The sequence below is a fragment of the Gekko japonicus genome, unplaced genomic scaffold (assembly GCF_001447785.1).
Source record: "Gekko japonicus isolate JY-2015 unplaced genomic scaffold, Gekko_japonicus_V1.1 scaffold1297, whole genome shotgun sequence".
In the NCBI taxonomy this organism is placed as follows: domain Eukaryota; kingdom Metazoa; phylum Chordata; class Lepidosauria; order Squamata; family Gekkonidae; genus Gekko; species Gekko japonicus.
The window spans coordinates 49,021-72,188 of NW_015169815.1; the positions used below are offsets into that span (position 1 = coordinate 49,021).

The 23,168-nt window shown below is 47.1% G+C and overlaps 1 protein-coding gene across 1 annotated transcript; it reads right to left on the minus strand.

The window, feature by feature from the left end:
* Positions 1-1,876: 1,876 nt before the first annotated feature.
* CECR5 (cat eye syndrome chromosome region, candidate 5) lies at positions 1,877-18,307 on the minus strand. Its single transcript, XM_015417172.1, has 8 exons — positions 18,152-18,307; positions 13,165-13,371; positions 10,312-10,424; positions 7,848-7,941; positions 7,385-7,418; positions 5,051-5,225; positions 3,321-3,509; positions 1,877-2,404 (listed from the first exon to the last, which is right to left on the minus strand). Exons 1-8 carry the CDS (start codon positions 18,299-18,301, stop codon positions 2,038-2,040), a joined length of 1,329 nt encoding a protein of 442 aa, XP_015272658.1. The 5' UTR covers positions 18,302-18,307; the 3' UTR covers positions 1,877-2,037.
* Positions 18,308-23,168: the final 4,861 nt, after the last annotated feature.

Consider the following 23,168-nt stretch of genomic DNA (forward strand, 5'->3'; position numbering starts at 1 on the left):
CACACCCTGCCCTAAGAATGGTGAGAACTTGGGGCACTGCTTATACATTAATAAGGAACAGAAGTTATCTCCTAGTTAGCCAATCCAGTAATCTTGTACCTGATCACTGCTCCACATGCATGACTCTGGATCTAGGCCCATGATTTCTAAGGGAAATTGTCAAAGTACCCACACATCCCTAAGCAAAAGAATACTACAACACCATCTGGAATTACTGCAGGCCTGGCTAGAACCCCATTATTTCAAAGGAAAAGGTTTGCTTTGGACAGAGTTAACATTGCCATTTGAGGAAGAAGCAGCAAAGCAGGAATACACATACACATTTGCTTCTGGGAAGAGACTAAATCCATTTGTTTTAGGATTTAATGGATGTCTTTTCCCCCCTCCTGAAATGCGCAACTTAGAATGAATAACGACAGTTTTCGCCAGAGAAACCGGCCTCTGAACCTCACCCCAGCAGTCCAATGCCTGCACACTAAGCTCAGCATTGCCAAGATACACAGCTACCCGAAGAACAGAAGGGACAGTGATGCACACAGCCGGCAATAATGCAAAATAAGTGGTTCAGGGAAGGCAAGATAAGAGGTTGGGGAGCAGCCAGCCATGAGGGCAGGCTTATGACACCTACCAGCTATCCTGCTTTCACTTTGTTCAATGAAGCAGAATCAACTTAAACTTTTGCAAATACTTAAATCTGCAGATCAGGGCCATGTACAGCAAAAGGAGGGCATTTTGCAAACCTGTGTCCCAGCATCAGTGCAGGTGAGGGAGGTGAAGCTACAGGGGGCCCCCCCACCTGCAGCTAAGAAAGTAATGCTAGAGACATGCAAACAGGTAGGCACGGCAGGTGGCCACCTGGAGGAATAAGCACAGAAGGCAGCAAGGCTGCAGGTGAGAAAGAGGAGGAGGAGGAATGGGAAACCCTCCTGTCACTGCCTCCAAGGTGGCAGCACAGCAGGTGGGCAACTGGGAGGAAGGGTAGAAAAGAAGGACTGGATTCTGGCAAACAAACAAGTGAGTGTGGGGTGGGGTGGGCAGAAGGAGGCAAGTGAGATTTCCCCTCTGGGAGTTTAGCTGGGCCCTGCAGACAAAAGCAAGCCAGACAGCAGGTGGGCAAGGGGTGGTGGTGGAAATGGAATCCCTCCATGGCTTGTTCTGCTTTAGTAAGAGGTTCTCTGCATGGCTTTCAGGTATGAGATGTTTCATAAATCAATTCTTCAAACATAAATTGAGTACTTGCATGCTACAAGTACCTACAGGCACTTTTGGAAGAGAGAGACCCCAAAAATATGATGCCATCTTTGTGGAAGGGCTTGATAGCTCTGGTAAAGCACACACGCAAGAAACACGTCACAGATACTTAGATGGGGTATAGAAATGGCACCAAGACCTCACACTGTCTTTAGGCGAATAAGTCCATTTCCCCCAGAATCTGGGTTCATAGGACTGTGGTCAGTTGACTGTACTGGGGAACAAAGCCAAGATACAAAAAAACCACAAGGAGCAATGGCTTCGCTCTTGCAACCAGACAAACTAATCCCTTCTACTGCCGAACCTTATCCTAGCAAAGAACTGCGGTTTTAATCAGGTAACGGATACCGGGATTTCAAATCGGGTAGTGTATGTGCCCTAATGAGTCTCTCCCTGACTAAGATGAGGGTCTGGGTTCAGGTTTTGTTTTGTTGGTGAGTGTTTTGTATGTGTGTGTACGTGCATGCCTGGTTGACTTCTGGCGACCCCTAGTGGGGCTCGGACATTTCAGAGAGGTGCCTTGCTATTGCCTGCCTCTACGTCCCGGCCCTGGTATTCCTTGGAGGTCTCCCATCCAAATACTTGCCAGGGTCCGCCCTGCTTAGCTTCCGAGATCTGATGAGATTGGGCTTGCCTGGGCTATCCGGGTTAGGGCAGGGGTTTTTTTTGTTTTTTACAATCCCACAAAAAAGAAATGTGCAGAATCTTCCTTTACTTTGGCTCAGGTTAAAGAACAAACTGAGCTCTATCCTCGCGTCCCCAAGTTAGTTGCAAACAGCGGGTGCGTCACTCCCTTTTCCAGTTCTCTTTCTGAAAGACAAGTTCTACAGCATCATCCACATCGCGCACAATGTGAGAAGCCTCTACCAGGCTGGGGTCAAAATGGAAGTCCCGGTGCCCGTGGAATATCGTCTCCGTCATGCTCACGTTACAGTCAGCGGGCACATCTCCATGGTGATTGTAAACCCCAGTGCAGACCAGGATAGACTGGCAGCTTGGCATGCAGCTGAGCGAGACAGCAGAATCTTTCTTCAGCTCGGGGCATTCGTTGCCCTGGGTATCGGCGGTCATCGCAGTCACATTTACTTCAGCATGAGCTTGGAGGTAACGGTTGTAAAGGTTTGCACCGTAAACATCAGCCATTGGGTTGTCCCTGTGAGTAAGCCAATCAGATAATAAAAAGGACAAAAGGAGTGTGTGCGTTGATCAAGATTACAGCATTACTACTGTATCTAAGCAAGAGGAAGACAATCCTGAATGTAAGATGATCCCCTAAAAAAGGTTATACACAGCGGGGGGTTAGTCACTGTACATAACTGGGGGGGGAATAGTCTTCCTTTCCAGTGACTAGGTAAGGATTACTTAAATGATTTCCAGTCACTGAGCCATTTTGTTCATCACTCTATTGTTTATGGGAGAAGAGACACCTTACTGCAAGGGGTCCCCAAACTTTTTGAGCCTGTGGGCCCCTTTAGAATTCTGACACTGCGTGGTGAGCGCCAAAATGCTATTCAGTTAAGATCTTTGTCCTATGGTGGCAGCTGCTGCCAAAGCAACATTTTTAAAAATCTGCACAGCCAATCAGAAGCCTTACTGGGAAAAGGCCCCACCTGGCCCTGCTCATTTCCTGAGAACACTTGGCGGGCACCAAAAAGTGTTTCAGCAGGTGCCACAATGCCCACGGTCACCACACTGGGGACCGCTGCCTTATTCCAACTTCCTCTTAAAAGTAAAAACTGACAACCCTAGAAGTTGGTGGTGGAAAGTGCCGTCAAGTTGCATCAACGTACGAGAACCCCTCAAGGGGTTTTCAAGGCAAGAGATGAACAGAGGTGGTTTGCTCTGCATAGCAATCCTGCTTCTGCAAAGCAACCCTGGACTTCCCTAGTGGTCTCCCACCCACATACGAACCAGGGCCAACTCTGCTTAGCTTCCAAGATCTGATGAGATCAAACTAACCTCAGCCACCCGATAAGGGATATAAACCTTTAAACCCTTCGCCATGTTGGTGCTCAGCAACTACGGCCAAAGTCTTCCTCTTTCCTGCTCAAGAAAAAGAGGCTGCTTACCCAACGGCATACAGATGGCGCAGAGGAGACACCCAGCCACGACTCTCCATCTGCTGCTTGATAATGTGTTCAGCATAGCGGTAAGTGACGGTGCTGGGCTTGCCAATCAGGGCCTCGTACTTCAGCTCCTTGCCCGTCATTTTCTTGTAGATGCTCTCCAGGCACATAAGGAAAGTGCCATGGCCAAATCTGACCAGGAAAGACCACCACGGGCATTACACACCTCACCGGAACACTAGAACCTGCCACCCATCATGTAGCGTTGTTAACACAGCCAAGAGAACGAGAACTCCATTACGATCCACTTGCAAAGAGCCAGTGTGGTCTAGTGGCTGGATCTGAGAGACCCAGATTCAAACCCCCACTCTGCCATGGAAGCTTGAGCCATACACTCTGTACCTCACAAGGCTGTAGTGAGGAGAATGATGTAAAGCACTTTGGGACCCTGTGATTGACAGGAAGCTGTCTTGCCCCCAAAGGGAAGAACAGCCACTCAGCTGAACCTATGGGAGGGCTGCTCCAGCTTCCAATCACCAGAGCCAGCTTGGTGTAGTGGTTAAGGGCGCAGCCTCTAATCGGGGAGAACTGGGTTTGATTCCCCACTCCTCCACTTGCACCTGCTGGATGACCTGGGGCAAGCCATAGTTCTCTCAGTGCTGTTCTTGAAAAAGAGCAGTTCCTGTCAGAGCTCTCTCAGCCCCACCTACCTCACAGGGTGTCTGTTGTGGGGAGGGGAAGGGAAAGGAGTTTGTAAGCCGCTCTGAGACTCCCTTGGGTAGTGAAGGGCAGGGTAGAAATCCAATCTCTTCTTCTTCTTTCATAGGAGGGAGGATGGAATGTTGGGAGGGAGGCAGAAGAAGAAATAGTTTGAGTCTGCTGCAGAAAGAGTGCAGTCATAGAATGAGGTCTGGCTCAGCAAGACAACAGACAGTTGGAAGGGTAGCTCTGCCTGGTAGCCTTGCAGAGTGCCTTAGCTCTACGTCTGGGAGTGGAAAAGAAGAGATTGGGTTTATACACCACCCTTCACTCGAAGAATCAGAGTGGCTTACAATCTCCTTCCCTTCTCCCCACAACAGACACCCTGTGAGGTAGGTGGGTCTGAAAGAGCTCTGGGAAAACTGCTCTTGAGAGAACAGCTGAGAACTGTGACTGTCCCAAGGTCACCCAGCTAACTGCATGTGGAGGAGTGGGGAATCAAACCCGTTCTCCAGATTAGAGTCCGTCGCTCTTAAGTACTACAACAAATTGGCTCTCTTCTTGTCAGAGGACAGAGTACCCATTTTTTAAAGCCTGTCTCTGGTGATGAGTAGACCTCATACCATTTAGTCTGGCTCTTGGGAAAGAGCGGGCTAGTGTGGCTTCAATCATAAGTGTGTGAGAGGATCCACTCTAGTGGCTAGTCAGTAAAAGCCAGTTAGTATCTGAACACATTAAAGAAAATTCAGACCACACTCTGAAACCATAATTAGCTTAAATTAATGTGCCTCAGCAAGGTTTCTCCTTTGACTACCTGGAGTAGCCAACCAGTTTCTCTGGAGGGCCAACAACAGGGCATAGAGGTCAAGGCCTTCTCTGATGTAACCTCCTGGCCCTGGGATTCACGGGTTTACTGCCCCTGAATGTGGAGTTTTTATTTAATCATGGCTAGCAGCCATGGATAGACCTATCCTCCATGAGTCTGTTATAGATTTGAAAGGATGGAGATCCCCCCCAAAGAACATTTACATCACCTTGGCATTTTGGCTTCCGCCATCCACAAGAGATCCATGTTGCAGGCCAGGACAGGCAGATGTGGGTATGGCACAGCAGAGAGCTCGGCCCCTGGGTTCCCATTGCTCAGGAGCACGTCAATAATCAGCTGCAGGCAAGTTTCCCACCGGATTGGCTCCCCGAACAGGATTACCCCTGAAATGTGTATTATAAATACAGGGAATGTTTAGAACAAGATGTTTTATATGACGGAATAATCATACCTACCACAGACAGTGTGCTTCTCTTGGGAAAGGGACCAATATTCGCATTTACCTCATCTAGCAGGCTCCAGTTCACATAAACTTGCCACAGTTGTTTGGGCTGTCAAAGTACATCCATCAGTTTGGAAAGTCAACATTTCTGAGGAGTTTCATTGTAAGTGATCCAGTTCCACTGGTTGCATTCAAGGACACAAATTAACCCATATATGTAACACCTCAAAGGAGGCTGCCTTCTATCTACTAGATATATATGGATGCACCAAGCATGGGTGAGACCAAAGAGTTCAGATCAACATTCCTGGGTGGAGAAGGTGACTCCATTTCTCCTCCCTCCCACACAATGAGGATTAGTCTCTTTCAAAAAGCTTTGGTTACATAGATTATTACAAACATGCCTGTTCACACAATCTACAATTGCATAGTGGATTTTCAATATATACAGTTCTACCGAAGATGTTATTCTACATATTCTCTATAGGAATTGGCATAACATTTTGTCTTCCATGTATTGGTGCCATCCCACCCTCAGTTTTTGTCGGGCACTGTGGGACAGGATCATATGGAAAGTACTATGAACCTCTGCTGGACTGGCCTGAAACCACATGGCAATGGTTACAGATCACCATGTACATTCAGCCCTGGGATAATGGAAGCAAAGTCTTAGTGAGAACAGACGATGCTGGCCCCTCCTTATGCACTCCCACCCCATGCAGACCAGGGTCCCCACCAGTGTTCCCTCTAAGCTGAGTTAGTGTGAGCTAGCTCTCAGTTTTTTAGCCTCCAGCTCACACATTTTTGTCTTAGCTCAGGAAGGATGGCAGTAGAATTTTTGCTCACTCGTAACTTTAATGCCAGTAGCTCACAAAGTAGAATTTTTGCTCACAAGACTCCACAGCTTAGAGGGAACATTGGTCCCCACCTCTTTGACCCTGCAGGCCCCTTTGGAATCCTGACACATGGTGGTGGGCACAACCACAAAATGGCTGCCGCGGGAGGCAGAGCCAACCACAAAACGCCAGGAAGTGAGGTCGTGCATGACTAATATTCCAGGAAGAGACGAAGAAGAGAAGAGATTGGATTTATACCCCGCCCTTCACTTGGGAGTCTCAGAGCGGCTTACAAACTCCTTTCCCTTCCCCTCCCCACAACAGACACCCTGTGAGGTGGGTGGGGCTGAGAGAGCTCTGACACAAACGGCTCTTTTTCAAGGACAGCTGTGCCAGAGCATGTGACTGAACCAAGGTCACATCAGCAGGTGCAAGTGGAGGAGTGGGGAATCAAACCCGGTAGTCCCAGATTAGAGTCCGCACACTTAACCACTACACCAAACTGGCTCTCCAACAGGAAGAAACTGTTTTTAACAGAGCGCCTTTTAAAATGAACAGACTTCTAAGAAACATTTTCTTGCATACACGCAGTTTACCCTCAGTCACGCAGCGAAGATCCTTGTGCCGTGGGGGCAGCTGCTGCCAAAGCAACTTTAAAAAAAAACTGAACAGCCAACCAGATCTCCAGGGGCCAATCAGAAGCCCTGCTGGGCAAAAGCGCCTTCTTCTAAAAACACTTGGGCAGGCAGCAGGAAAGGTGTCAGCGGGCGTCCAGGCACCCACAGGCACCGTGTTGGGGATGCCACTGTAGACATTTGCCAGGAAAGGCAAAAATATACCAAGGGATATTCTGCTACTGCAGGGATGTTTGCCAGAGAGAATCAGCAGAAACAAAGGGTGTGTGTAACCTTTCATTTACCCACCAGTTCTCCCCTATAAATATCTCCCCACATCCAACTGGGCTCCAAAACAAGAAAACTCTGATGGGGGGGGGGGCAGAATAATTCAAGGATTTTCAATAGAAAACCAGGTGCAAGTGTGTTAACTACGAATCGTCCCCACAACCGCTTCCTTGCCTCTTTCATGTCTGTTACTGTAGAAAATATTGGTTTGGAGCAATTCATAGAGTTAATACATTTACTTCCTCGTAAACAGAAAGGTGATGATTTCACAAGGACCATCCATGCTGGCTGATTTCACAAGGAATCTGTTCCGCTAGCCTGCACCTAAAGGAAAATTCAAAGACGACAAAACAATCTCTTACCCTCTATGGTGGGGAAATCAGTGGTGGGAGGAGGCTGGTTGAAAGGAAGGAGAGAGAGAAAAGTTTGTCATTTCACAGCATCCAACAGAATAGGCTAAGATTTTTCAACAGCAAGGCGTGATTCTTGGTTTCCAAGTGCAAAGCCTTAGGGAAAATTGGTTTTGTAAGAAATCTAGCATGGCCAAAGAATCTTTGGAAGAGGAATTTTTTTACTCCGCTTACTCGTGACCTTGACTTTCTGATATGCGTGACTGTAGAAACCAAGGGCACACGGGACAAAGATTTCACTCATTATAGTTCTAGCCATCTAGGTAAAGATGACATGAATGCGTTTGCTGTGATGTACCCTAACAACAAACTAGGTCAGCTGAAAGCTGCCAGCAGAATATTTAATTCTACCAAGCCAGTGAGATGCCCCCAGTGGTCACCCATACATGGATATTACAGTCAGATTGATACTTGCCAGTTCTTTTGGCCTTCGGCTTTGATCAACCATATCAAGCAAAGGAAACGCCTTCCTTACGTCTTCAGTGGTAACAATGCGCCGGAATCCCAGGCTATTTTAGATGGTCAAGGAAGAAAACAACCTGCTCCCTTTTGGCTTAGAGAAATATTCAGAAAATAAAGCACCTTGTAGCAGAAGCCCATTAAAATAACTGAGGCTGCAATCACATCTTCTAAAAGGCCACTTCTCTATCACCCACAGGCAGTCAAAGACAGCGCAGAAGGCATGGCCCGATTATATCGGTCAATTCACTTATGTTCCTCACTGCTAGTGGAAATACACATATACACTCTCCCCAGTCTGATTCAGCTGTCTGAAGGGATAATGGAGCCACCACAAACCGACATTCCAGACCACAAATAGCAGCTCCCTGGATTATGGTTCTCTGTTGTGAATTTAAAGCTTTTCTAATAACTAACATACCTAGGGGATAGAACAAAGTTTGAGTCTAGTGGCACCTTTAAGACCAACGAAGTTTTATTCAAGGTATAAGCTTTTGTGTGTACTTTGTTGGTCTTAAAGGTGCCACTAGACTCAATCTTTGTTCTCCTGCTTCAGACCAACACGTGAATATACTCACATATGAATATACCTCGGGGGTATTAGCCTATATGTGTATCAAATTTCACCTCCTTAGAACCTGTGGGAACAGCCTTTCCACATTGGGATTCACTTCATGCCCTCAGTACATGTAGAATCCAGTTTTCTAGAATCTGCCTTCCATTTATTTCTAGTAATAGCGATGGTTGGACACCACGTGTAAGCACAGTTCAACTAAGTCACATGGATGTACCATTAACATTCCTATATTCTTATGAGTGAGCAAAGCCCGAGTATTTTATTCTATAATACCCCAATCAATCAGTGCCTCTGAAGGCTGTGTGGTGTAATGGTCAGAATACCAGACAAGCACCTAGGACAATTTCCTCTTCCTCATCCTCCTCGTCATCATATGGCATTGTGTGTGGTATAGCCAGGAGAACCTAAGATTGTCTGGCTGCCTGAAGTACCAGCTCTTTTTAGCATTATGCACCACTAGGTGGCGACCTAGACTTATTTTCTGGGCTGAGAGAGTTCGAAGGAAACTGTGACTGCCCCAACGTCACCCAGCTGGTGTGGTGTAATGGTCAGAGTGCCGGACAAGCACCTAGGACAATTTCCTCATCCTCTTCCTCCTCGTCATCCTCATCATATGGCATTGTGTGTGGTATAGCCAGGAGAACCTAAGATTGTCTGGCTGCCTGAAGTACCAGCTCTTTTTAGCATTATGCACCACTAGGTGGCGACCTAGACTTATTTTCTGGGCTGAGAGAGTTCGAAGGAAACTGTGACTGCCCCAACGTCACCCAGCTGGCTTCATGTGGAGGAGTGTGGAACTGAACCCAGTTCTCCAGATTAGAGTCCACCACTCTTAACCATTACATCACACTGAGACAACTGAGTTCAGATCCCCTGCTCTACCATGGAAGCCTGCCAGGTAACCTCGGGCCCATCATCTCTCAGCCTAACCTACCCTCAAAAAGTTGCTGTGGTGAGGATTAAGTGGAAGAGGGGGAGGGGCTGCGACTGAGCGGAAGAGCCTCTGCTTTGCATGCCGTAGGACTCAGGTTCAATCCCCAGCATCTTCAGTTAAAAGAACCAAGCAATAGGTGCTGTGAAAAGACCTCCATGTGAGACCCTGGAGAGCTGGCCTTGATGGACCAAGGGGCGGACTCAAAATAAGGCAGCTTCATGTGAAAAGCCACTTTGAGACCTAAGTTAAAAATTACCATAAACTCTTCAAGAGCGAGCTGAGATGTAGTGGCCTGGGGAAGCCTCTTCAGCTCTTTTCATTATCTAGACTGGTTTCAGTCCAATCAGCCATTCCCCAGAAGTTGGGCTGTGACTTTATCACAGCATGTCAAAATAAAAACTTTATCAGTTCTCACAGTTACACCCAACTATTTCTCTGAGGAGCTCAGAACAGCACACAGTTATCCCATTATACCCTTGCATTTGCAACAACTCTGTGCAGTAGGTTAGGCCAAGGTCACTTGGTGAGCCCAGGCTGCCTCACTCCTAGTCAACTCCACATCTGTTAGATCATACACTTCTGCTTCTGAGGATGCCTACTGCAATGACGTTAGTTCAGTAAGTACAGTTAACAGGAAAACTATGCCAAGCCTCATATCTACTGCAATATTGATTTTACATACACTTGCTAGCTAGCCTGATCTCAGAAGCTAAGCAGGGTCGGTCCTGGCCAGTATTTGGATGGGAGACCACCAAGCAAGTCCAGGGTCGCTATGCAGAGGCAGGCAATGGCGAATCACCTCTGAGGTCTTTTGCCTTGAAAACCCTACTGGGGGTCGCCATAAATCAGATGTGACAAGGCAAAAAATATATGTCTATGGAGATACTCTTTCGAAGCAGCAAAGGATACTCCCTGGCATTCTGTGCCACGGGGCCCTGGCCAGACACCAGCATGCATTTGTCATGGAACTTGTGGAAAAGGCGCAAAGGGCTGTGACAGAGGATCACCCGTTCGGGAGAAATCTGGAAGAGAGAAGAAGTCAGCAGGTTGAGTGTCCTCCTTTCCCACATGCAATAATCCCAGCTGCACTCTCCAGGATCCTCAACAAGACGGACATGGGTGACATTCAGATAACTCATTCCCACAAGACCACTCAAAACCTGTTCTTCACTCAGATTTTTAGATCCAGAAATGTAGCTTGGAAGTCAACCTGGCTAGGTACACGTCAACATATAATATGGCAGTGGTCCCATTTTTGCTTGAGCACAGCCACACACTGAAGTTAAGAAATATGACTGCATGAGTGATGCATGGACACACAATCCGTTGCCGTGTACCGTCCAGTTCATACACAAAACTCAAAGCAGCTCATTACACATTCATGAGCATGTGAACTGCTGTGCTCAAAAGGATGCCTTGACACCAGTGCTCTGTATAAGCCACTTGATGTGCAATCAGTGGAAACTTCACATCATGAAAATAAAATACCACTACAAATTAGTAGTGTGTCTGGTCAAATAGGCTTCGAGGCAAGTGCGGAAGGCTCTTCAGGGCTGGCACGTCTGTTACCAACCCTGGTGGGTTCCAGCAACTGTGTAGTTAACAGCAACAAAAGAACTTTAATGAGGCAAGTAAACAGGGAAGCTTCAACTGAGAAAGGGTGGGAAGTAATAACTGGGTTCCAAAGATAAGTCTTTAACTTTTATGTTTGCCAGTCAAGCTTTACCAATGTCCTCCTAGGTGCTAGGCTCTTCTTCCCAGGATTGTCTAAGCACGGTCAACATTAGTCTCTACCTGGGGCTTCAGTCTGACAGGAGAAGTCCACATTCTCAGGGACCTACATACCTAAGGGATCGCCTTTCCCCACATGTTCCCCAGAGAGCACTACGATCGGGGTACCCAAATCATCTGGCTCTGCCAGGCCCCAGAGAAGCCAGGCTGGCTGTGATGAGGGCCAGGGCCTTTTCAGTGGCGGCTCTGCACTGGTGGAATGAGCTCCCGGAAAACATCAGGGCCCTGCAGGACCTTTTACAATTCCACAGGGCCTGTAAGACAGAGCTCTTCCACCAGGCCTTCAACTAGGAAGCCGCATCGTACAAACTGAGGCCCTGGCCCCAATGTTAACATCAGCATTAACATCAATATTAACATCATTATTAACAGCCTGCATAACCCAGACTACGATGGTAGCTGATTGTTTGTGTCAGATGCTGTTTACGTTCACCAACGTATATGAACCATCTGGCACTAGCACTTTGTAATGCTTTTATATTTATACTGTTTATGATTTCATCTATATTTGTTTTAGCGGCTTATTATTCCATGTAAGCCACCCTGAGCCTGCCATGACGGGGAGGGCACGGTAGAAATTAAATAAATATAAATAAATAACCTGTTTCAACTTCCACAAGCCCCACTGGTGCCCTTGTGGCTCTCACAGGCCTGTCTCTCCTGCAGTTTCCCCATTAGACCTCTTCCTCTCTCCTGTCCCTCCCTCCTCCTCTGCTCTTGCTCTCCTCCTCTCAGGGGAAAAAAAAAGGCAACTGTTACTTAGGTCAGAGTCAGGGAAGACAGGAATGAAGTCCCTCAGTAAATGCAGTAAATGCATTGCAAAAACAATCACATGGTGATCAAAACGTCAAGCGATCAGCAGATATTATGAACAGGGCCCAACCCGGAAATATCTAATATCTTTAGCTATCCAAGGATCATTACATTACTCTACCACAATACCCAATGGGGACTCCAAACAGCTTATATCCTTCTCCTCTCCTCCATGTTATGGGGATAGGCTGTGAGATAGGTCACGCAGCAAACTTTTCAAGACAGAGTGGGGATTCCAACCCGGGCCTCCCAGATCCCAGTCTGACACTCCAACCGCGATACCAAAGGGGTTCCCAGTCAGTTTGGTGCAGTGGTTAGGAGCGCGGACTCTAATCTAGGAGAACCGGGTTTGATTCCCCACTCCTCCACATTCAGCTGCTGGTGTGACCTTGGGTCAGTCACGAGTTCTCTCACAGCTGTTCTCTCAAGGACAATTCTCGGGAGAGCTCTCTCAGCCCCACCTACCTCACGAGGTGTTTGGTGTGGGGAGGGGAAGGAGTTTGTAAGCCGCTCTGAGACTCCTTCAGGTAGTGAAGGGCGGGGTATAAATCCAATCTCTTCTTCTTCAACTGCCAAAGCACCTTCATACGTGAATGATATCTCACACACACTGAGTTGAATTCAACTATTTGGATGGGAGACCTTGAAGACCAACAACGTTTAATTCTCGGTATAAGCCTGCGTGTGCATGCCCATTTCATCAAATACACACGAAAGCTCATACCCAGAATTAAACTTTTTTTGGTCTGAAAGGTGCCACTGGACTCAAAACTTTGTTCTGCTGCTTCAGACTAACATGGCTACCCACCTGAATCTATTCTGCGAATGGAAGAGCTTTTTGCCATGCTAATCACAATAATGATGCGCGCACACTGTGAGAAGAACCGCATATTTGTCTACGAGCCTGTTCAGAGCCAAGAAAAGTTGTATATTCACCACAGAAGCACTTCCTTTGAAAACATCTGGACTGCACAACAACAAACTGATACAAACTGTTTTTGTATTTGTACTAAAATCCAATTGCATGGAAAGGCTCCAAGCTCGTTCGACTTTTGTGAGGATCCCACACAATTTTTTTTAAGAGCAACTGTAGAATTCTAGTCTTACAGCCTAGATCTACCAGCAGGTGGCCCAGGGTAACACAAATAGTCATCCTACCTTAAATCCCAGAGCGTTGGACAGCTCTTCGGCCTTGCCATCACGAGAACAGTTCCCAGCATTGGTGACAAAGGCAACTGGCACACAGAACTGGCCTGTGGAATCTGTGAGTTTCTGGAAGGCTTTCTTGGCGGCAGGAATCACATACTGTCCCCGGAGAAGCACTCCGTCGATATCAAAGAGGAACCCAAAAGTGGGTGAGGAAGTCTGTGATGGACAAAGATTTAAGGGAATTAGACTATGCAATATTACCGTTGAGGCACATTAAGGCTGAGATATTACCTTTAGTAAGGCAACAAAACAATGGTGTGAACACTTTCCATTCTTTTTTGTTCAAACCACTTCCATCCCATTTTCCATACAAGCTCAAGGCAGGTCACAAGAACATCCCTTAAAACCTGAAAAGTAGGAAACTAATAGTACAAATTGCCGCAAGGCCTTGCCAGACAAGAAGACTTTACTCCACTTTCTAAAGGCCAGGAAGTAAGATACATTCCCTAAACTCCTGATAACAAGAATTCTACAACCTCTTTGCGCTCTGTTTTTCCCATGGGGGGGTAGTTCACTTTTAAAACATACATTTATTTTGAACTCATGTTCATTGTCGGTCATTTCTTTGACCTCGCTCACAATGATCAATATTCCGCTCGATCTCCTGCGCTTGTCCCAGTCGAATCAGCTTGTGCCCAAGGGCCACGCAGCGGCAGGACCATCAGAGCGAAGGGGAGCCTCAATTCTCCGGCATTTAGCCGTCGAAGAGGCTACCCCTCAAAAGCCCTATGGCCTGGAGCCTATCACAAAGGCTCCGTGTGAGTACTACTTGAGCTAGCACCCCTCTGTACCGCTGGTGTGCGAGTCGCTCCCCCGAGGTCCAGGGAGAACGACCGCCATCGCTGATCCACAGATCGGAAGGGGGCAGGGGGGGAAATAAGCAGCGATTTTGTTTGAGAGACTTACTTGAGCGCTGACATCGACGTGGTGATTTTTCGAGTCCAAGAGAAGCGGTTTGAAATGGTAAACAATCGTATAAAATGGCAGCCTCTCAAAGAAAGTTTAAAGTTAAACCGGCGGGTAGTAAGAGCCCAAACCCGGAAGAGGGAGCAGACGTCATGAAAATGTTAGCGGATATGCTTAAGCCGGTGATGGAGCAACTCGATGGTATTAACCAGCAACTGACTTCTCTGAATCAGAATTTCGTGTCCCAGCAGCTCCAACTGGCAGAAACGGCGAAGAAGGTGGCGCATACGACTGAGAGAATGAAAGAAATAGACACCACAAACAAGAAAATGAAGAAAAGAATGGGGGAAGTTGAAGCAAAACAAAACTTCCAAGAAAACCGTTTGTTACAGCTACAAATGGAAAAAGCCAACATGATTCTCAGATTCCAGGGAGTTCCTGAATCAATGAAGGAGGATCTGAGGAAGCTGCTCAGCGAGATCATTGCTCCAGCAATAGGCTCAACAGCGGATGAAGTAGTAAAAGAGATGGAGACTGCTTATAGGGCATACTCCAACTATATTAAAAAAAATTGCCTACCTAGAGAAATTGTGGTCAGATTCTCAAGAAGACAGACCAGAGATGCTATTTTAAAAACTACTTCAGCAACTCCACTGAAAATGGGTAATATAAACAATAACACTTTAAAAGACATTCCATTTGAAATTTGTCAAAAGAGGAAAAGCTATAAGGACTTAATTTCTTTTCTTCAAGCCAATGGAATTTCGTACAGATGGGCGATTCCAGAGGGTATCATCTTTAAAATCAACGACAAAAGAGAAAAGATTGACTCCATTTTTAAAGCCAAAGAATTTCTGAGACGCCAGTTGGAATCTGAGGAAGAATCCAAAGATGAAGAATCGAAATCAAGTGACTCCGCTACCTCTGGAACGGATGACGACTCTGCTGCAGTAACGGGAGCAGGCACAATGAAAGCTACATATGATTTCAGAGACAGAAAACCGAAGTAAAGGCAGAAGGACTCTGAAAATGGCCTTTTGAAGCAAATAACAAGAAGATGCTCAGAAAGTTCTCTCACAATAACTAATATACTAACATTGAAGCCGAGACAAACAAGAACTCTACAAGTATATTGTTTTACTAACACTTTTATTAATAACACTTAGATTAACATGGATATGATCTCCTCCTCTGGGGTTTTTAGTGTAGTGTGGTTATCTATCCTTTATCCTTAGATGTAATCCCCTCCCCTTATATTTTCTTTGTAGTTTTGTAGTCTTATAAAAAAATAATAAAAAATATCCCTCCGGGGATTTCAAAAAATTAAGAATCCTACAACCGTAGAGCAGCCTTTGGGAAGGCCCTGCTCAGGACATGGACGCATGACCCTCTCTCAAAAAAGAGAGAACTTTGCACAGATGAAACTCTTAACAGTAACTTGGAAATGGAGGCGGGGTGGCACAGAGCAAGAGCCAAACTGGTATTAAGTAATATGGGAGTCTGGCACTATTGCCAAATAACTGGACGATGTTAGCCCATTTGGTCTGGAACCGATCCACAAGACACACTCTCTCTGAGTAGCTGATCTGCAGCAACTGGCAATGCACCCAGCATAAAACCCTCTATCCGGGGGTTTCCTTCAATTCCCCATATATGGTCACACGCATTTATTATTTACTTCACGTATACCCCGCCTTTTCTCCCCAGTAGGGACCCAAAGTGGTTTACATTGTTCTCCTCTTCTGTTTTATCCTCACCACAACCCTGAGAAATAGACTGGATTTAGTGTGTACAAGTCTGGCCGGTCCAAGGTGATCCAGCAAGTTTCCCTGGTTCTTCCAGATCCTAGTCTAACACTCTAACCACTACACCACACTGGCTGCCTTGCAGAGAGATTGATGTCTTCTCGGAGAAGGGGGAAAGAACTAAACAGTGTGGAATAAGGAAAAAAAGAAGGAAATCAAGATAATAAATATCCTAAATTAGATTTTAGAGACATTAGATTTAATTTTGCTTTACAGCACAGACCTAGAGTTTATTTTGGTTGTGTCACAAGGAGAAATTGCATATTCTCTACTTGGCTGGGTCGGACAGGACTCCCTTTGTAAGCTTGGGTAGAGACAGAGTCACAACATGCATTTACTTATTTATTTACTTCATTGATACCCCGCCTTTCTAACCAATGAGGATCCAAAGCCGCTTACATCAGTCTCTTCTCCTCCATTTTATCCTCACAACAACTTTGCAAAGGAGGTTAACTGCGTAACTGGCCCAAGGTCACCCAGCAAGCTTCCACGGAAGAGTGGGGATTCAAATCTGAGTCTCCCAGGTCCCAATCCAGCACTCTAGTACTACACCATACTTATTCAGAAGAGTCTTCATCTAAGAGAGCCAGTCTGGTGTAGGGGTTAAGAGGGCAGACTCTAATCTGGAGAACCGGGTTTGATTCTCCACTCTCCTCCACATGCAGCCACCTGGGTGACCTTGGGTCAGTCACAGTCCTCTCAGAGCTGTTCTCTCAAAAGCAGTTCTCTCAGGGCTCTCAGCACCACCTACCTCACAGGGTGTCTGTTGTGGGGAGAGGAAGGGGGATTGTAAGCTGCTCTGAGACACCTTTGGGTAGTGAAATGCAGGCTATAAACACCAACTCTTCTTCTAATGTACTAATCTTATACAGAGTTACTCCAGTCTAAGCCTATTTGAAACCACAGAACAAAGTTTGAGTTCGGTGGCACCTTTAAGACCAACAAAGTTTAATTGTGGGAACCGAAGCTTATACCCGGAATTAAACTTTGCTGGTTGTAAAGGTGCCACTGGACTCAAACTTTGTTCTGTTGCTGCAGACCAACATGCCTACCCACCTGAATCTATTGAAACCAAACAGGCTTAAACTAAAGTAACACTGCATTGGTAGTTGCGAGGGAAGAAACTGCAATACCAGTAAATACTCAAGCCCTTATCAGGCCAAAGGTCCATGAAATTATGTTCTTCAGGGCCATGAAACCTCACAAGCAGTCCAAAAGGGCAGTAGCCCTTTCCTGACGTTTTGGCACATGGTACAGGCACACCGTTCAGCCCATCTATAAATTTGAACCTTACCTCCCATTCCACTGTACTTGAAAAAGTGTGCTTTGCACACAGAAGCTCATACCTCGAATAAACCTTTGTTGGCCTTAAAGGTGCCACTGGACTCTACATTTATTTATTTATTTATTTTATACTTTCAATTTGTACCCCGCTCACCCCCGAAGGCACACACACACACAGGCATACTAAGTGCAGGTCCCACTCTTAACAGTCACAGTTCACTGGTATCTGTACCTGCCATAGATTAGGCCTTATACCTTTTCTGTGCAACTGAAGGACAAAGGGGTGTAATGGTAAAGTCAGCCAGGGCAGAATAGTGGGGAGGGGGGGAATAGTACACAAGCCAGATTTGGGGGTGGGGGCTCGGATACGGAAAACCAAGGAGCCAAACAACACTCTGCAAGACCAGGAGGCTACTGTTAGAGGAAACCACCAAAATGAACAACCAAAGCATCACACCTAATAACCCAAGTTCATAAAACCTATTGTTTCAAGAGTTACATCCCAGCAACAACAACAAAACCAATACGAGTTTTGTGCCTTTTCAGAGCTTAGCGAGCTTCAAAGAGCAAAGCCCTCTCACCAAAGTTCATGATGCCACAAAGTCATTTTTTTATTGCAACAAATCCAGCACTGTCCGGGAACACCGCCCCCTGCCACAATTCTGGATTGTTTTGCGTCAAGCCTCCTTTCAGTTTCGGAATCCCCTGCACAAACCAGTCCACCATATGGCATCCTACAGATTAGCAACGCGCTTTCTCTCCGCCTTCCTTGCGGAATGGGGGAGGAGGCACCCAACGGCTGGACGGTGGCAGCCCTGGGCGACAGGAGATCCTCAGCGGGCCAAGGAGGAAATGGCACAGATTAAACTGCCAAACGCGCCTCGGAGTCACCGAGCAAAGCGCACAAGCGACCAGGCAGCCATTCGCGGGGCTTCCCTCACCCGGGTCTCCCCAGAGGCTCTCCTCGCAGGGCGGCTGCAGTTGACAACCCCGCGGCGGCGGCCGAAGTTAGCCCCGTCTCGTCCCCCAAGAGCGGGCAACCATCTCTGGAGCGCTCCTCTGCTCTCATTGAGCAGGCAGCGCACAGCCATCCGCCTGCCTGCAGCGGCTCTTCCAATTAAGACAGCAGCTGTATGCCCGCCCCATAATCCCCCGTTTGGCCAATCACAGACCCAAACCTGTAAATCACATGGCTTTAGGGCTATGGGGAGGTGCGTGCGCGGAGGTGGAAGGAACTACAATTCCCAGCAAGCCCAGATATGTTTATAAGCAAAGCTGTCCTTTAAGGACGGTTCACCAGAGTAGGCTTATATTAACGCTTTCCTTAGAGCCAAGGCAAGTGTTTTTTAAAAAGGCGAAGCGAGTAAGCTTTAAAAAGGTAAAGGTCCCCTTGCTCGAAAGCCAGTCGAATCCGACTCTAGAGTTGCTATGCTCATCTCCCTTTCAAAGCCGAAGAGCCAGCGCTGTCCGAAGACGTTTCCGTGGTCATGTGGCCGGCATGACTAAACACCAAGGCGCACAGAACGCTGTTACCTTCCCACTGAAGTGGTACCTATTTATCTACTTGCAATTTCTTGCTTTCGAACTGCTAGGTTGGCAGGAGCTGGAACTAGAGACTCCAACCGCTCAACTACCGACCTTCCACAGCCTGCAGTTCAGCATCTTAACCACTTGAGCCACCGCAGCTTAAGCTTTATGGTTGCACAAAATTCTTCTTCAGAAGATAGATTCAGGCAGGTAGCTGTGCTGGTCTGAAGCAACAGAACAAAATCTCGAGTCCAATGGCACCTTTAAGACCAACAAATATTATTCTGGGTATAAGCTTTCGTGTACATGCGCTTATACCCAGAATAAAACTTTGTTGGTTGCTGGTCCTAAAGCTGCGACCTCTTCAGAAGTTACTTTTTTTAAAAAAGAAAGATGGATCAACCCCAAAGACATCTTTTATTCCGCTTCCACCACCACCCAGCTAGAGGAAGAATTCTGGGGAACTCAAAAGCTCGCTCACTCACTGTTTTACGGGGTGTGGGGTGTTCCTTGGAGCAGCTATGTTAGATTTGATGTAACCAAATGGTGAAGGGAGGTATATTCTTGAAAACCTATACCTCGGGTTGCCAGCTCTGAACTACCAGGAGTTTTTGGGGGTGGAGCCAAGTTTGGGGAGGGGAGGGATGTCGGCAAGATATAATGCCATAAAATCCATCCTTCAAAGCAGCCATTTTCTCCAGGCGAACTAATCTTGGTCGTCTGGAGTCAATAGTAGTAACGGGAGACTGCCAGGTGCTATCAGAGGTGGGCAATCCTACGTATACCCTGGAAATCTTGTTGGCCTCTACAGTGCTGCTGGACTTGAATTCATTATTCTACTGCAGACCAACAACAGAGCTACCCACCTGAAACAAAGTGACACAGAGTCTAGTGGTTTCTTAAAGACCAACATTTGTTGTGGCACAAACTTTTCTAGGGTTCAGATAAAGCGAGTCCTAGATGTCAATACTGTGTACCGTTCTGGTCACCACACCTCAAAAAGGATATTATAGCACTGGAAAAAAGTACAGAAAAGGGCAACTAGAATGATAAAAGGGTTGGAACGCTTTCCCTATGAAGAAAGGTTAGAACGCTTGGGGCTCTTTAGCTTCAAGCTAAAATACTTTGGATTTAACGTAGAATTCAGAATACAGTCAGCGATTTGTCTAGTGGTTTCTTAAAGACCAACATTTGTTGTGGCACAAACTTTTCTAGGGTTCAGATAAAGTGAGTCCTAGATGTCAATACTGTGTACAGTTCTGGTCACCACACCTCAAAAAGGATATTATAGCACTGGAAAAAGTACAGAAAAGGGCAACTAGAATGATAAAAGGGTTGGAACGCTTTCCCTATGAAGAAAGGTTAGAACGCTTGGGGCTCTTTAGCTTGGAGAAACGACGACTGAGGAGTGACATGATCAAGGTTTACAAGATAATTCATGGGATAGAGCAGGTAGAGAAAGAGGTACTTTTCTCCCTTTCTCACAATACAAGAACTCTTGGGCACTCAATGAAATAGCTGAGCAATCGGGTTAAAACGAATAAAAGGAAGTCCTTCTTCACCCAAAGAGTGATTAACACCTGGAATTCACTGCCAGAGGAGGTGGTGGCAGCTACAAGCATGGACAGCTTCAAGAGGGAATTAGATAAACATATGGAGCAGAGGTCCATCAGTGGCTATTAGCCATAAGGTATAGATAGGAACTTTCAGTCTGGGGCAAGTGATGCTCTGTATTCTTGGTGCTTCCAGTGGGGGAAGAGTAGGAGGGCTTCTAGTGTCCTGGCCCCACTGGTGGACCTCCTGATGGCACCTGGTATTTTTGGCCACTGTGTGAGAGTGTTGGACTGGATGGGCCATTGGCCTGATCCAACATTGGCTTCTCTTATGTTCTTATGTCAATATCAGATTGGTGGTGGTGGTGGAAAGTGTAACTGCCATCTTACAGTAACAGCCAACTTACAGTGACCCCATAGGGTTTTCAAGGCAAGAGACATTCAGAGGTGGTTTGCCATTGCCTGCCTCTGCCTAGCAACCCTGGACTTCCTTGGTGGTCTCCCATCCAAGTACGATTCACGGCTGACTCTGCTTAGCTTCTGAGATCTGATGAGATCAGGCTAGTCTGGGCTATCCAGGTCAGGGCCAATGTAAGATTATACCACAATACACTGGTTGGTCTTAAAGCTACCTATAGGGCCTCAGTGGCTCAGAGGTCAAGACGCTGAGCTGCAGACCGGAAGGTCTGTAGTACCACAATACACTGGTTGGTCTTAAAGCTACCTATAGGGCCTCAGTGGCTCAGAGGTCAAGACGCTGAGCTGCAGACCGGAAGGTCTGTAGTTCGGCAGTTCGAGACCCGAGTGCCACATGATGGAGTGAGCTCCTGTCTCTGGTCCCAGCTCCCGCCAACCTAGCAGTTCGAAAGCAAGAAATTGCAAGTAGATAAATAGGTACCACTTTGGTGGGAAGGTAACAGTGTTCCGTGCGCCTCAGCATCTAGTCATGCTGACCACAGCGCTGCCTCTTCGGCTTGGAAACAGAGATGAGCACTGCCCCCCAGAGTCTGATTCGACTGGCTTTCAAGAAAGGGAAACATTTACCTTTAGTTCCTAGTGAAATGCCTTGAATTGTTCTCCCATGGCATCGAGGTATAACCTTATTCCCGTTATTATGGCTGCATTTTATAGGCTTCCTACAGTTCCCAAAATGCAAAACGCTGCCACTTGGAGCTGCAAGGGAGATCAACTGTGGTATAGAGGACTTCATTGATACAAACATAAAAGCTAAGCACACAACAAAAAGGGAGTCCCAGGATCTCTGTTAGAAGCTAATGGCAAGTCGTATTATTGCAAATCAATCCTATGGATAATTAAGCTGTGACTGTTGTAAAGTACTGGGTTCGCCGCATGGAGGACTCAGACAACGACATGCGTTTGCACACGTTTATTGTACTTCACACTGGAACTGCAAAATGGCCCTGCAAGGCCAACTATATACACACCCACCCAGCACACCCACAGTCCCGTTGGAGGGTTTGAATTTCCCGCCAAAGTTGCTATTGGTGAAACTGGGGAAACTAGTATCCTAGGTTCCTATTGTTTAGAGGAGCTAAGCTCCCGACTGTAGCCGTGGACCCTTGGTGGTGGTCTGCATACATAACACCCCTCCCCCCATAGTTCCGACCCTACCTATGTGATATAGTCCTTTAAATAGGCAGGGGATCTGCACTTTCTGAGGGAACGCGGGGGGGGGGGAGCCTGGTACTGGGTCACTGGCTATGAGTTCCGGTTGACTAGCTGTGACCTGGGGCTGGGGTGCCCGTTGTGACAGCTGGAGTGTCTTGGGTTCCATTGGTTCCAGCAGTTGTTCACTCGGAGTGGCCTCCTCGATGCTCGGGGGATCGGGCTGAACCCTGGACTCTGGTGGGTAGGTGCTGTTCGCTGCAGCCAACGCTGGTGGTTCTCCTGCCTCCGGAAGCTGTCGCCGCCTCAGTTGGTCAATGTGCTTCTTTAAGAGCCTGCTGTCGTCTGATGATACCTCGTAAGATACCGGGCCCGTGACTTTGATAACTCTTCCAGATAGCCAGGGGGTTCCAGTTCCATAGTTCCGGATGATCACTGGGTCCCCCGGAAAGAACCCTCTCGGAGCCTCATGTTGCTCTATCATCCTCTTTGCGTCCGGTGCCCAGTCCGGGTGTAGCCGATCTAACAAAGTCATGGGGCGCCGACCCATCAATAGTTCTGCTGGGCTGTGGCCCTGTCAACATACTTATGTTCAGTTAAGTCTGGCTGTAGATCAGATGAATCTAAGTGACAGGGGTTGACAGCTCTGAGTGTCTGAAGAGCTGGCTCCAACCGGTTCTGGCTGGTTCCTGGCAGAACTAATTGGTAATGACTCAGCATTAGACCTGATTGGTCAATGCAAGTATAAGTACAGTGATGACAGTGTAACCCATCTTCTTGTGAATATCTGGTGTCTGCGTAAGCATTTTGTCGGTCTGTGCAATAATTTGGTGGTGGCTTGTGTGAATAAACTGTAAATAGCTTTTACACTAAGCCTATAAGACTCACGTCTTATTTGATACTCTCACACCCATGCACACCCTGCAGTGGGCTAGCACCGCCTAACATCGACAGGCCAGTGACGGGGTTAGGTGCCGTCCTCTGGGTCAGGAGGAAGCGGGCTAGCCAGAATTCCCAGTCCCTGTCCGTTATCCTGCTGAGGGCTTCCTTTGCGGTTCGCACCATCCTCTCGGCCTGGCCGTTGGGATGCGAAGTCATCTGGGGATGCTGCGGCGATGAGGACGTCGTCAAAAAACGTCGTCACTCCAAGGATCCCTTTTAACAAGGAGTCCATTAATTGTTGGAAAATACCAGGGGCTACACTCACGCCGAACTGTAGCCTCTTTACCTTAAAAGCCCCCCAGTGCATGAC

What these genes read in the sequence shown, in the direction of transcription:
- CECR5 (XM_015417172.1), bottom strand. Translation starts at nt 18,301, where the DNA reads ATGGCTGTGCGCTGCCTGCTCAATGAGAGCAGAGGAGCGCTCCAGAGA. An exon ending in GCCGAAGGCCAAAAGAACTG is followed by an intron (nt 7,419 to 7,847) that starts GCAAGTATCAAT and finishes CCTTTCAACCAG; the next exon opens with CCTCCTCCCACCACTGATTT. An exon ending in GCGGAAGCCAAAATGCCAAG is followed by an intron (nt 3,510 to 5,050) that starts GTGATGTAAATG and finishes TTTCCTGGTCAG; the next exon opens with ATTTGGCCATGGCACTTTCC.